At 48.3% G+C, this 13,733-nt stretch overlaps 1 protein-coding gene across 2 annotated transcripts in view; it reads left to right on the forward strand.

Annotated features, from left to right (window-relative positions):
* Positions 1 to 12,799, forward strand: part of ABHD5 (abhydrolase domain containing 5, lysophosphatidic acid acyltransferase) — a 31,754-nt gene extending 18,955 nt beyond the window's left edge. The window contains exons 4-7 of one of the 2 annotated variants that reach the window (XM_043595925.1): positions 4,519 to 4,673; positions 7,057 to 7,168; positions 9,851 to 10,037; positions 10,570 to 12,799. In XM_043595925.1, coding sequence (XP_043451860.1) covers positions 4,519 to 4,673; positions 7,057 to 7,168; positions 9,851 to 10,037; positions 10,570 to 10,659 — 544 coding nt within the window. In that variant the 3' untranslated portion in view covers positions 10,660 to 12,799. The remainder of the gene's footprint in view (positions 1 to 4,518; positions 4,674 to 7,056; positions 7,169 to 9,850; positions 10,038 to 10,569) is intronic. The other variant, XM_043595926.1, reaches the window with a different exon arrangement.
* Positions 12,800 to 13,733: the final 934 nt, after the last annotated feature.

Here is a 13,733-nt window from a genome sequence, read left to right on the forward strand (position 1 = left end):
GTAGAAAAGCACCTGGATGCTTCCTCCATTGAAATATTGGTAATGAATGAAATACTTTAACATTATATTCCAGCAGGTTGGTTGTGTTTAAAGAATGTTTTTTATATAAGTTTTTTTATGTTTATTTTTGAAAGAGAGAGACAGAGCATGAGCTGGCGAGGGGCAGAGAGAGAGGGAGACTAAAGCAGGCTCCAGGCTCTGAGCCGTCAGCACAGAGCCCGACGCGGGGCTTGAACCCAAATACCGCGAGATCACGACCTGAGCTGAAGTCGGATGCTTAGCCGACTGAGCCACCCAGGCGCCCCTAACGAATGTTGAGAGACTGTATGTGTTTAGAAGGCTTAAGATGTGCTGGAGAAGAGATACAACTTAACCTGCTGAGGGGTGTGAAGGGGGTGGGCAGATCCGTGGGAGCTCTGGAGGAGAACCTGGCCCAGTATGACACCTGAAGAAGTGCAGTGTAAGCTGAGGTTGAGTCTCAAGGGGAGAGCATTCTAGGCAGTGGGGAAAGAAATTGCTAGGTGGACAGCTTGGGCCCTTCTGGAAAGGCCATGTGGCTGGTGAGCAGAGGGGTTACAAACTGGTTTGTAGGTTTCTTTAAACGGGGGCACAATTACTATGTCCCATCCCCCAAATGACCTTCGTTCATCTCGGTTCGCTTACCACGATGTGTGTGAGAGATGCCATCGTAGTTTCATTTGTAGGTTAATGTGCTGTGTCACAAACAGTAGGGCCACTCGCGGCGTGAGGCGTCATGGGCTGCCATCCCACTACCTTCCTCTTCAGGCTGTGTGATCCCCCGTAAGGTGGGCATGGGAGAGAGTCGAGTGAGCCAAGCGCACTATGCCATAAACACCTTGTCATAAACTACGGAAAAGGCCCGTGTGGAAACTTACTGATTTAGGAAGTGTTTGGCCAAGAGAATAGATACAGTAGAATAGGTTACGACTGGTCCTTTCTTCTGCACGGAATGACTTTCAGGTCTTGTGACCTGCAGCCTTGCCTGGCTCTGTCTCCTGACGGTACAGAGATGGGCTGAGCATTTTCTTGCCAGCCCCACGTGAGAAGAAAGGCTCCTCTACTTGGCCTGAAGTCGGGGGTCTTTCGTGCGTGCGTTGTTCGCGGAGCTGCTGCCTTGTCCCTCAGAGGTGGGAGCCGGCGGGAAATGCCTTGGGGCCAGCCTTGGGGCCAGCCTTGGGGCCGAGGGTTCTTCCTCTGGCTTTCCCTGCTCCTTTCCTTCTTCTGTAAGTAGGTCCTTTGGTTCCCTTGTGCTCTTTGGTTCTAGGCCTGATTGTCTTCTCGTATCATTTCTGGCTGGTGGCTGACCTTAAAGCCCATGAGAGTCAGGTTTGTGTAAAATACCCTTGTTGGCATTCAGACTCCCTCCTCCCCGCCTGTGGGAGCAGAGGTCATCCCCTGCTCTGCCCTTGGGCGGTAATGTGCTCACCATCTTCAAATTCAAGACCTACTCCGGTGACCGATTTGAAGAATGCCTCTTCAAGCGTTTCGAAACGGATAGGCTCTTCTCTCCTTCCTGCTCTGCCAGTTCTTTTTCCTGTCGTTTGAATCAGTCTCTCTTTCTTGGCGAAGAAGTCTGATAGCGTGACTCATGTATGCCGTCTTGCTAGACTCATTCCTTAATCCTGGATGTGAGCCAACAATCCCGTCAGGCCGTCCTCTGTGGACTGTCAGAGGGTTGGGTCGACATTCCTGTAAGTTTAGATACACATTTAAACCAAATAACTTCTGTCAGGCAAGGAGGTAACCTTGTCACCAGCAGAGCTGGTGAGAAGGTAGCCTGGGAACTTGGACTGCTGCGAGGTTGTAATAACCTGTGGTCAGGCTTTCTTGAAGACTCAAAGTTCGGTGCCTCACTGCACACGTGGTTCCGGCCACTGACTTCTCACGCCCCCTACAAAAAGTCTTCTCTACTAGCTAGCCTTCCCAGTTTTGCCGCTGTAACTGGATAACATTTCCTGGACATTTATTAACAGCCGCAACCTAAGTGCTCTGATGGTCTGTCTCATTTAAAAGTCTTCTAACCAGAAATAAGCAAGTTCTTTTCTGAGGCATTTTACATCGAGTGGAGGCAGATGATACATAACTCCCAGGTTAGACGTTTTGGCAGCGCTTTTTAAAAAGTTGTTTTCCAACTTTTTTGACAATACTCTCTCGCTAAGAATTATGTGTGTGTCTGAGATAAAAGTTCCTTGGAATGGTATCACACTTGTTAAATATTTTTCTGTTCCAAACTGCACAATTAAAAAGAGCAGCTGGCTCACTCCCACTAATGGGTAGTGGCCTGCAAGGCTCATCTAAGAAATAATAGTGACCAAAACAATCCAGACTTGCACTAAGTGCTGTGCTTACTTTATGAGTATAGTTAATGAAGTTTCTATATACTTACATGCTTTCCTTTCTGAGTGGAAACGTGGAACAACCTGAGACTCCAAATGTTTGCTGAGCATCTGCCGTGTGCTAAGCACCACGCTCGGCTGAAGACACAAGACCGAACAATTGTTGGGTCAATTCACTCCCTTCAAAAAAAAAAAAAAGTTGGCCTTCTCTAGTGTGTATACTTTGCATAATTTGTTAAACTGGCATTTTTATCTAGGGATGCTATTTTGAAGATCTGTATGAAACCAGGAAGCCAAAACTAAGGCAGAAACAAGGCAGTCACTTAGTTAGAGATAGACCGGACCTGACCTCCCTCACAGTTTCCTTCGTCCTCCCCCTTCTTGGGTCAGCAGATCAGTACGAACCTAGAATAGACGGGGCAGGACCCCCAAAGAAATTCATAACAAAGTTTAATTTACCTTAAAGTTTTTAAGGTAAAATATGTGTTAACGAAGAGTTCATCTTTCTCTGCAGGAGCCGAGTCACAGTGAATACTACGAGCTATTTCCTAATGGGAATCTCTGCTGCTTTCAACTGGGTGACTGTGTCATTAATTCCACTGAAACCTCTGGCATGCCTGCCTCTCCCCGCCCCTCAGGTCTCACTGTGGGCTGTAATAAGGAATTTAGGAGGAAGTCCATTATCAGCCTCTGCCGTTAAAAAAAAGCAAACAAACTCCTTTTCATCCCCTTCCCATACGCCAGTAGAAGATAGTCTCGTGAAGTATATGGAAATCTCACTTATTACACATCTCCACACAAGATTGGTAGCTCCACTCTACACATCTTTTCAGTGCTCTGAAATCTAGTATTTCAGGGTTCGGACTGGCCTAGAGTTGATACAAGTTAAGCTTTACCTTTACTGATATGTCATCTTATGTTGCTTGGCCTCTTCTTGGGGGAGAGAGAGAACCTTCTGCTCTATGGCCTGTTGGCACGGTTTAGTTTACTGCAATCGGGAAATGGGGGTTTAGCCCTGCTTCCGCATTAAGTAGCCGTATGTCCCGGCGCAGGTCACACAGTGCACCTGTTTCCTTCTCATCTGTGAGATGAAACATTGGGCTGTGTGTTCTCAAGGGCCCTTGGGGCTCTGTGCTCTGGGTCCGTCCTCTAAAGCTTTGTATTTGAGAAAATGCAGTCAAAGCAAAGGACTCCTTATCAACTCATCCTTCTCTGTGGTGGCAAAAACAATAAAACATTTTACATTGGGAATGATAGCCATCTGTGCCCATGTTCTGGCTTCTTTACCTTTCTGTTTCAGTCATGACTTAGGGAAGGGACGTAGGAATCATTGTCCATTTGTCCTTGGGATGTTTTTGCTGGCATTTGTTGGCTGTTTTGGTTATCACTGAATATCACGTGAGTCATGAGGACCTTTGTGCCCTGTTCAGGATCTTTATGGCCTGTGACACCGGATGCGGGCACGTGGGAGTACTGCTGGTAATTCTGGTCCTCCCTCGTCAGGAGGAGGTTTCATAAGATGGAACAATTAGAGCTGTTAGTGATAGGAAAGGATTTTATGTGAGATGGGGCTGAGAATTTTCTATGTCTTTGGTCATTGTAGAAGAAAATTAGGAAAGGGTTAGGAACAGAATCTGTTCTCAGTGTATTGTGATCTCATGGGTAGGGCAGATGTGCTCATGCTTACCAGACTAGGGGAAATTTCAGCCCATTGTCTGTGTTTATGGAAAGTTTATTTAAAAGTCCTTTTGAACCCACCTTAAGTGCTAATTAATGCCTCTTAAATTTTTAGAATGATTGCTTCATAGGAGATCGCTGTCGTTGGTATCTGAAGCTATTCTATGAGGGTAATATTAATCTTCAGTCATTTCTACAGTGTCAGCCACTGTTGTGACGCTACTCTTGTTGTAGCCTTTATTATCCACGTTTACCTCCAGGAAAAAGGAAGCCCTCTTCCTCCCGTAAACCTCTCAGCTCCTATCACATCTGAAAGTTTACACGCAATAAGATCATGATGTGCCTGGTCAGCCATTAGTCTTGTCTTTAATATGAAAGTTTTTGAGGTGGTTGATTCTACCTTTGCTTTATAAACTATGTTAATTCTTCAGAGTCCTGGGGTGAGATTGCCAAATGAAATTGTTTCTGTTCTTCCTCCCTACAGGGTTAATCATCTCATTTTAGTGGAGCCTTGGGGTTTTCCTGAGCGGCCGGACCTTGCCGATCAAGACAGGCCAATCCCAGTGTGGATCAGAGCCTTGGGAGCAGCACTGACTCCCTTTAACCCTTTGGCTGGCCTCAGGATTGCAGGCCCCTTTGGTGAGTGCTTACATCCACATCTTAGGAAAGCAATGTGTTTATACGTTGGTAGTAGAGGAGTATTTACTGATCGCCACTGTTGGTCAGAACCTTAAAAACAGACTGAATCTTTTTCTCCTCCTCTGAATTACTAATTTACTAAATTACTTTTTTTCCTCCTTCTCTAAAAAGTACCAGTCCTTTCATAAAGATAATGAAACTGGATCTTCTCAAAGAGGAGATTTATAGATAGATAGGTAGGTAGGTTTATATATATAATATACTGTAAACATTACAGGTAATTAGCAGAACTGAGAAGGCAGGAAACGCTGCAGGTGAGCTAGTCCCGGGCACGAGGAGAAGAAGTGAAGCTTGTTGATCTGTTGGTGATATTAGAGAGGCTTTGGCTAGTTGGCAATACGCAGCTGGCAGATCACAAAGCCTGACTTCATTGACCATGGGGCAACTGGGTGTGGCCGGATTCCCTTCTTGCCCCATAATGTCAGAGTGTTAAGATAAAATCATCCCTTTCCACCCGAGGTTCTGGGGACTCGTGATCTGTGTTTCTGGTCATATTTTGAAATACAGGGGTTAGTCTCTGATTTAGAGCTGATTCCACCCTCCGCTCCTCTGTCTCCACCCCAAAGCCAAGGGAATTAATTACCTTTCCTCTTTGTCCCCAACGGCGATGGTCTGGACCTCTGCTCCCCTCTCATCGCTTGTATCCGTGAGGAGTGCTGTTAGCCGCAAGTAGCTGAACACCGAAGTGGTCTAAACCACAGGGCCTTTCGTTGTTCCCGTAGCAAGCAGGCTGGAGGCAGGTGGTTAGCATTTGTTGTACTAGCCGGCTCGTTGCCGTTGGCCTTGGGGCCTGCAGCTGTGGTTCCTGACCTTTTTTCCTCACGTTGTTTGGCTGCTGTGGCGGGAAGCCTCATCTCACGAAGCAGCGCTCTGAGCAAGAGGAAAGGAAAGAGTGGAAAATGGCCTTCTCCCCATAATGCTCTTTGTCGGGGAAGAAAGTTCCCTTGGAAGGCCCCAGCAGGCCTCCCCAGATGTCTCTGCCCACCCCTAGTCCTTGCGCTGGCAAAGAACAGTACGTATCTGTGGCCGATGGATCGTGATTCGCTGCCAGGGGCTGGAGTGAGGGGCCCACCTACCTGGGCATGTTGCTGCCTAACTCATAGACAAGAGTCGGCTTCTGTCAGCAAGACGAGAAGAGAGGGATGGGGGAGGGTGTGGAAATAACTGCTGCAGAGGTGGCTGTAGATTCTGCTCCCCTCTTCCTAAGTATTAGGCCCCTCTTTGCCCTGTGCCCCTCTTTGGGATAGGGAGAACCACGGGACTGCACAGGGTTTGGGTTGGTGACCACGGCACTCTTCCTCAGCGCTCTGACAGATAGCCTTTGTGCCCCACCCACAACCCTTTCACCGACCCCGCCCCGAGTAGTACAGAGCCACTCCTCTTAGGTGTCTGGTCCTCCTTTGATGGACTATTCAAAACTGCATTTAGTCTGTACAGTCCTGAAATACAAGTGGATTACGCTTGATCACAGTTCCACATGTAGCCAGTGTGGGAAGAGTAAAGTAGGAAAAGAAACTAGGAGACGGTAGTTGGGGAGGGAGGGGGGCTCCTTAGGAGTGGCCCTCTCCCGCCATGCCCTCTGTCTGCCACTGTTGCTTGCACATGGTCGGGGTGGGGGGGGAGGGGTCGTGTAGAATGTCAACCACATCATCCGAATTCTCCACCGAGCTGTAGAATTCCTTCAGAGGTGGGAAGGAGGGCCGGTGAAGAAGACCTTGCTGGAATAATGGGCAGTGACAGCAGAAAGGGAAACTGGCTGGCCCCTGGGGCCCCGGTAGGGGCAATAGGGACCAGATGGAAGCTTCTGCCCTTCATCCTTTCTCCTCTGGGGGCCTGGGCCCTACTTCTCCCCTCAGGAGTGGATGGCCTTAGCCGGGAGGATTGGAAGTGTCCAAAACCCAGCAGAGACTCGGCTCATTTTTCCACAGAAAGACTTGTACATCCCGGTTTGTTTACTTTACTTAGAGGCTAATGGGTTACAATTGCGGGAGAACTAAAGATGAGTAAGTTAACTTGAGCCATGTTGAATGGAATTTATTTTCCTATGAAGACAAGTCTTAGAAAGCTAACTTGTACGTTTTGAGCTCCTGAAACACACCTGTGAGTCAATGTAGAATACTCTTTACTCCTTATTTTAATGCTTAGGGAACCTGAGGAGAGCAGCTACTATACTAGGCCCTGTGCTCTTTTCCACCTAAAATACACACTTAAACACACGTGGCTGTGTCTGCGTGTAACGCCCGTTCTGGGAGCAAACACAAAACCTTTCTCTGGTAGTCGGGCAGTTGACTGTAACTCAGAACGTTCACTTCCCGTTACGTAGGCTTAAGTCTCGTGCAGCGTTTAAGGCCTGACTTCAAGCGGAAGTATTCTTCAATGTTTGACGATGACACTGTGACAGAGTACATCTACCACTGCAACGTGCAGACTCCAAGGTACGGGTTAGGGTTCCAGTTTACTGTGTCGGCGTGTGACACGTTTCTTCTTTGAAAGCATGTGAGTAGTCGAGATTTTTATCAGTACTTAAATGGCGGGTGCTTGTTAACGTGCTCCCCTGCTCGTGGGGAGGCTGCTGCGCAAAAGTGTCCCGGGTTCCGCCGGGAGATGAGGCAGCAGTGTGCGCTGTCTCCCCGCACAGTGTCCTGGGTAAGCCGAGGGGGCCGCGGTCCTGGGCACCTGCAGGAGGGGGTCGGAGGTGGGAGATAAAGCCGCATTTCCGAACCGAGTCTGCACGCTCTACGCGAAAAGGGCTGCCAGATTAAACCAAAGGAGATAGTCGGCGGCACCACGGACCTTTTTAGAGACTTTGCTCTGCCAAAGGGCATTCGGTCTCACAAACGCCCGGGAGATGCCCTGCAGCGTGGTTCCAGGTCGCGTGATGACAACGCTCCTCTTTTGCTGAGCACTTTTTTTTTTTTTTTAATTTTTTTTTTTCAACGTTTTTTTATTTATTTTTGGGACAGAGAGAGACAGAGCATGAACGGGGGAGGGGCAGAGAGAGAGGGAGACACAGAATCGGAAACAGGCTCCAGGCTCCGAGCCATCAGCCCAGAGCCTGACGCGGGGCTCAAACTCACGGACCGCGAGATCGTGACCTGGCTGAAGTCGGACGCTTAACCGACTGCGCCACCCAGGCGCCCCGCTGAGCACTTTTTTAATGACCCTGGGCCGGCGGGAGTGGCTCTGCTCCAGCGGGTGAGGAATACGTGAGGGCTGGGAGACAGGGAGGGAGTTGTGCAGACGTTTTGTCAGTGAGTAGGAGAGGGGAGACACCACAGGGAGCAAGAGGGCCAAACAAAGGTGTTTCTCTCTCGTTTTTAAATATATGAGTTAGCGATGTTAGGTGCAAGGCACCAGTGGACAGAACAGCCTGAAGATAGTGGGGAGCTGGGAGGAGCCTGGAAGACAGGGCCGCGGAGTTGTAGGGAGAGGGTGAAGCACTCGGCAGGCCGAGGAGAGCCCCGGTTCTCCTGCCTCATGGCATACCAGACTTGCTGGGGGCGGGGCGGGGGGGGGGGGACCGTCAAAAGTGTGACCCCTGAACTCTGTTTCTAAGACTGATTCGGTGGGCGGGGCTGCATGTTAAATCCTTCAGATGACTCCAGTGTGGGTGGGTCACGGGCCACACTTCGGAACCCGCAGGTGGTACCGCAGCCTTCCAGGGTTCCGACTTGGGTGACATGCCGAGAGGCCAGGTGCAGAGGCAGCCTCCCTCGCTTTTGGCTGAGAACGCGCACGCCTGCTTAGTTAAGGGGCGAGGCCGTGGCCACTGCTGTGCTGAAGTCTCGGTCTTGTTAGAAAAGTGGGTTAGAGCTTCTCTGCCAGGAGTGAGGGAGGCTGGGAGGCTTGGGGTCCCGAAGAGATTGACGACTTTGTGACTCACTGGGCCGTGGGGTCTGGCGGATTAGGACGGCACCCTGTACGGACTGGTCCAGCAGTTTTTAGCGGCCAGTCCCAGGTACCTCACCTGTTTTCCTGCGTGGTCTCCCTGCTTTCCTGTCCCCCTACGTCTCGTGGCTGCGTGTGCCGGCACGGTGCCAGTTCGCTGTCTTTCTTACGGTGGAACTTGGATTCTTCACAACAGGCAGTTCAGAGTTCTGCCTGGTACTGCAAGGAAGCCGAAGTGACAGCTGGGCGGATCCGTCCTGGGAGTTTGCAGAGTGTGCTGTGTTTCTTTGTGTGACGGGCGGTCAGGTGTGGCCACAAGAGAAGACGCAGGCTCAAGAAAGCAAAGTTTGTTATACTCACAGGACCTAGAAAGGGGTCACTGAGTGCCACGAGGCGGGACAGGGAAGCACGAGACTTTGGTCACGTGGCAGAAAACAAGCGTGAAGGGAAAGTGAGGCCAGAACTTTTATTGGGTCCTTCAGGAGAGGCAAGGCCGGCCGCGGCAGACGGTTTAGGACCGGCTAGTGGACCGGCTTCGGTAGGCTCTGAGATCTGGGGCTGGTCTCTCGTTGCCTGGTGCCTGGCCCTAGACGACTGAGGCAGAGGGACGCTGCCTCCTGGGTGGTGGGCAGGACGGAAGAGGCGTGGCACCGGACTGCTAGCTGGCAGGTGACCGGCGTGGTCCCGGGTGAGCCCTTTGCCATCTCTGAGAATGGGCTGCTCCAGGAGGCGGCCTCTCCCTTGCCAGAAAGGGCTTTTTAAACAGCAAATGTCATGATACGCAGGAGAGAAAAGATGTAAACACACAAGGAATACTCAATCTGCATTTCTTCTCATCTTGGTATCTTTACTATTGCAGGTAAAAAGTTGGTGCCGTGCACGTGTTGGAAAGCTATGTTCTACATTTCAAAATGAGTTACAGTGAAGAAAACATTTTAACTCTCCCCATAGGGAATTTAATAATTTAATGATCGGCAACTAGGGTTGCGTGTTTGATTTAGAAGAGGGTGACTTTTAATCAGCTAGAGTTGAGAAAATCTTGTTTATCTAACAAAAGCGCGTACCTTCTGTGGGGTTTGTTTCTTACACTTTCTAGTGAGTCATTTTCTGTTTAAACTGAGGCTTTTCTTCGGGAGAAGTTAAATATGAGTGTTTTGATAGAGACGGTGGGAGTGCGATGCATGCTCCTCCCCCGAAGTCACATGTGTGTTGTTTTCCTTTTCCTTAAGTGGTGAGACAGCGTTCAAAAATATGACCATTCCCTACGGATGGGCAAAAAGGCCAATGCTCCAGCGAATTGGCAAAATGCACCCTGACATTCCGGTTTCGGTGATCTATGGCGCCCGATCCTGCATAGATGGCAATTCTGGCACCAGCATCCAGTCCTTGCGGCCACATTCATATGTGAAGACGATAGTAAGTGTGTGGCTCCGTCTGGGCTTCCGCTTCCAGGTGCAGCCTGCTCCGTTGTGTCGGCCTGCCGGGAGATTCCGCATCATCCCCGAGCTTTCAGGGCCTCCGTCAGGACCCGATGCCACGTGTGGCGACGGGCAGGGCTTGACGCGCACACCTGTCCAGGCCAGCCTTGCCTGTCCCCAGAGCTGTCCATCTCCCAAGCGGGAGAAGGACCCTCCAGTGGCCCCTGACCAGCTCCCCCCTCACCAGGCAGCATGTTCTCCCTCGGTTCATTCGATCTGCTGGCGCAGGTCAATTTAGAAAGGCTCTTTGCGTGTAAAGTTGTAGTAAGGTCCCGTAGATCTTTCCCTTTATTCTCAGATTCTTTAGTTGATGGAGACACGTAAAAGTTACTGCAGATCAGTGTTGCTCATGCTCTTACGTTTTATTTCTGGATGGCTGTTCTCACTTTCGTTGCTGGGTGCCTTGTTTATGTCGTCGTGTTTTTTTAAATGCTTTTGCTCACCGACCTCCTGACGCCTTCCTTTCCCAGGCCATTCTCGGGGCGGGGCATTATGTGTATGCAGATCAACCGGAAGACTTCAACCAGAAGGTCAAGGAGATCTGTGAGACCGTCGACTGAGCATACTGGCGGGGACGTGGGGCAGCCTGCGGGCCGATACGGTGCCTCCTCCGCGATAGCGCACAGTCCACCATGCAGAGCAAGGACTGCAGCAGAAGACCAAGCGGTCTTCTCGACTGTCCTTCGCACACACTTTCTTTGTGGAGTTGCCTGCACATTTAAATCAGTTAGTGCCTTCTAGAGGAATGGCTTTCCTTTCTCCTACACAAAATCAAAATGTTCAAGAGTCTCCAAACCCAATAGCTTTAATAAAAGGTTATCTGTCCCTCTGCCGTACTGACAGATTGTCACTTTTCACTGAAATGTTATTACTTTCTATCTAACTTCGTATTTCAGTCTGTGTTGCCAATTAAAAATGTGACTACTGGGTCTATAATTTTATATCCTGGAAAGGTGCACTTTATTTTCTTTGCTTGTATTTACCATGTCTAATGACTGATCTAGGTAATCACAATTTTGTGTAAAAATCGATCAGTTGTTTAGAATCCTCCACTTTGTTTTTGAAATGGAGTGCTGATGAAACAGATTTTGGTTTAAAAAGATGGGAGTTGATCACCAGCATTAACTTCTGTGCTTTTCCTCTGTCCTCTATGTAAGGCTGCAAAGCCATGGTCAACATCTTAAATGTGGCTCATCCGGATGTATCTCAACAACATAATTCCTTGAACTCTTTTATATCTGGTATGATTGTGTACTTACAGGGAAACATGACATTAATACTTAAGTGATTTAAGTACTGCACAGCCCTAACTAGAAGTCTGTCCTTTCTTCCCCGTTAATACTCTTTTCTGTGAGCCAGCTGCAGCAGAAGGAACAGACTTCCTTCTGAGGGGATACTAAGACTGTTACCTTCCAGTAAGCCATCATGCGTTGTCATTAACCTCTAACTCTTGTAGATGGGTGCTAAGACGGGATTACGTTTTAACCACTGAAATAGACAAATAGGTGGTGCTCTTATGTCTCAAGGCACCAGAAGGAGATGGCACGAGGTGGTTGGGGTTCTTTGGTTTTCATTTTTGAGGTTTGTGTTGATGAAATGATACGCATACTTGAAGTTGTATTATAAAAACTGTACAAGGTTGATGGAACTATTTGACCATAACTACCATCAAGTATAACACTTTGTTGCTGTTTTAAAACGAGGAAAACTTTGAAACTGTGAAAATTACCATGTGGTAACTGGCTGCTGAGAAGACGCTCCAAAAGAGAAAGTGGAACAGGATTGTGAGCAACGAGGCATCTTGGCCTTACGTTCCAGTAACATTGCTTGTCTGGGAGAAAGGTGGTTTATAAATAAAAACAGTGAACTAGAGCAAAGAAAGGTTTAATGGTTTTGACTGTTACCTTTTTTAAATGGTTAATTAGGAAATCTATAGTTAAGAAACGTAAGGTTGTATCATGTTGATTAACTGCCAGAAAGACCGAATGTTCTGTTTTCAACATTACCTTCCCTACTAAGGAAAAGGCAAATTGTACTGAAGCACAACAGATAGTTCCCAGCGAACAGTTCATCTCACTTGGCACCTAAACTAGGTTACGGCCAAAGGTAACACGAGAGCCCAGGCACGCTGCCCGAGCTCTCTGCCTGACGAACAAAAGTAGTCCGTACTTTGCAGTTAGTGTCTCTGAGGGCTAGCTCCAAACCTTTAAGTGGTACAGATAATTTGGGGACTGTTTTTGCATTTTTGACACGCTCTGCAGTCTCTCTTAATTGGGCAAATGACAGTTTTCACTGGTTCAGGAGGATCTCTGTGAAGGAAACTTGGTCCCAACCCTTGGAAGGAAGCTACTAGTTCACTCAGCAAGTGGAGTTTCTGGCCACGACATGCTAGGTGATTCGGGGAAAAGATGTACCCAGATGTCAGGTGGAACTTATTTTCCTGCTAACTGATTTTGCTTTATTTGAAAAATATTGTCAGACTTCTTAAAAGTTGAATCTTCCCTTAGTTTGTACAACATGTAACCTTGTGAAAATTGAGCGAGCAGAGACGGTCACGGTCCTCAAAATTCCTGAGAATACAGTGGGTGCTAAATGTTTTCTTAAAAAATCCTATTACAGTATTTGATCTTTGCTAAATTATGCACAGTGTACTTTAAACTGTATTTTACAGAATAAATTTTACTGTGATAGTTGCACAAAGCTGCTGTATTTTTCTTGGGTTTTTGGTGTGGCCCGGTCTGTTTACACGAGTTACTGTAGGACCATGGATCCAGTGGGTGTGCGGGAAGGAACACCGGTGGGCGTTGGGAGGGAAGGCTGCTGTGCGGGACCCCGACCGCCCCACACGGCTGTTCCTGGCTTAGTGCCTCCCTTAGTGGGATGTCCGCTTCCTTCTAAAACGAATTTTCAAAACAAAGTTTTCCTAGAGTTGGTTTCAGAATATTATTTAGAAAACACTTTTGAAACGCCTCTATGTATGGGGCACCTGGGTGGCACAGTTGGTTAAGCATCTGACTTCAGCTCAGGTCACGATCTCATGGTTCATGGGTTCGAGCCCCACGTCGGGCTCTGCGCTGACAGCTCGGAGCCTGGAGCCTGCTTCGGATTCTGTGTCTCCCTCTCTCTCTGCCCCTCCCCTGCTCATGCTCTGTCTCTCTCTGTCTCAAAAATAAACACTAGAAAAAAAAACAGTGGACTGAAATGAGAAATGCATAAAGATGCACGAGGTCACAATGATGGTTAAAACACCAAAACTAGGGGCGCCTGGGCCGCTCAGTCGGTTAAGTCTAACTCTTGGTTTCAGCTCAGGTCATGATCTCACAGTTCATGAGTTCGAGCCCCGCGTCAGGCTGTGTGCTGACAGTGCAGAGTCTGCTTGGGATATTCTCTCTCTCCCCCTCTTTGCCCCTCCCCCACTCACTCTCCCTTGCAAAGTAGATAAATATTAAAAAAAAGAAAACTATTTGGAGATGACTAGGGCTCCAACCCGTTATTTTGAAAATTGATAACTGGAAAAACAAAGCATTTATCCTGAGCATTTTGTGGATCCACTTGACCTGATAAGGGAAAGTTCTTCACGTGAGAGTCCTAGCTAGATGTCAGAGAAATGATAGGATTAAGAAAGCACCATTTT

This window comes from Prionailurus bengalensis, chromosome C2, assembly GCF_016509475.1.
Source record: "Prionailurus bengalensis isolate Pbe53 chromosome C2, Fcat_Pben_1.1_paternal_pri, whole genome shotgun sequence".
NCBI classification, from domain to species: domain Eukaryota; kingdom Metazoa; phylum Chordata; class Mammalia; order Carnivora; family Felidae; genus Prionailurus; species Prionailurus bengalensis.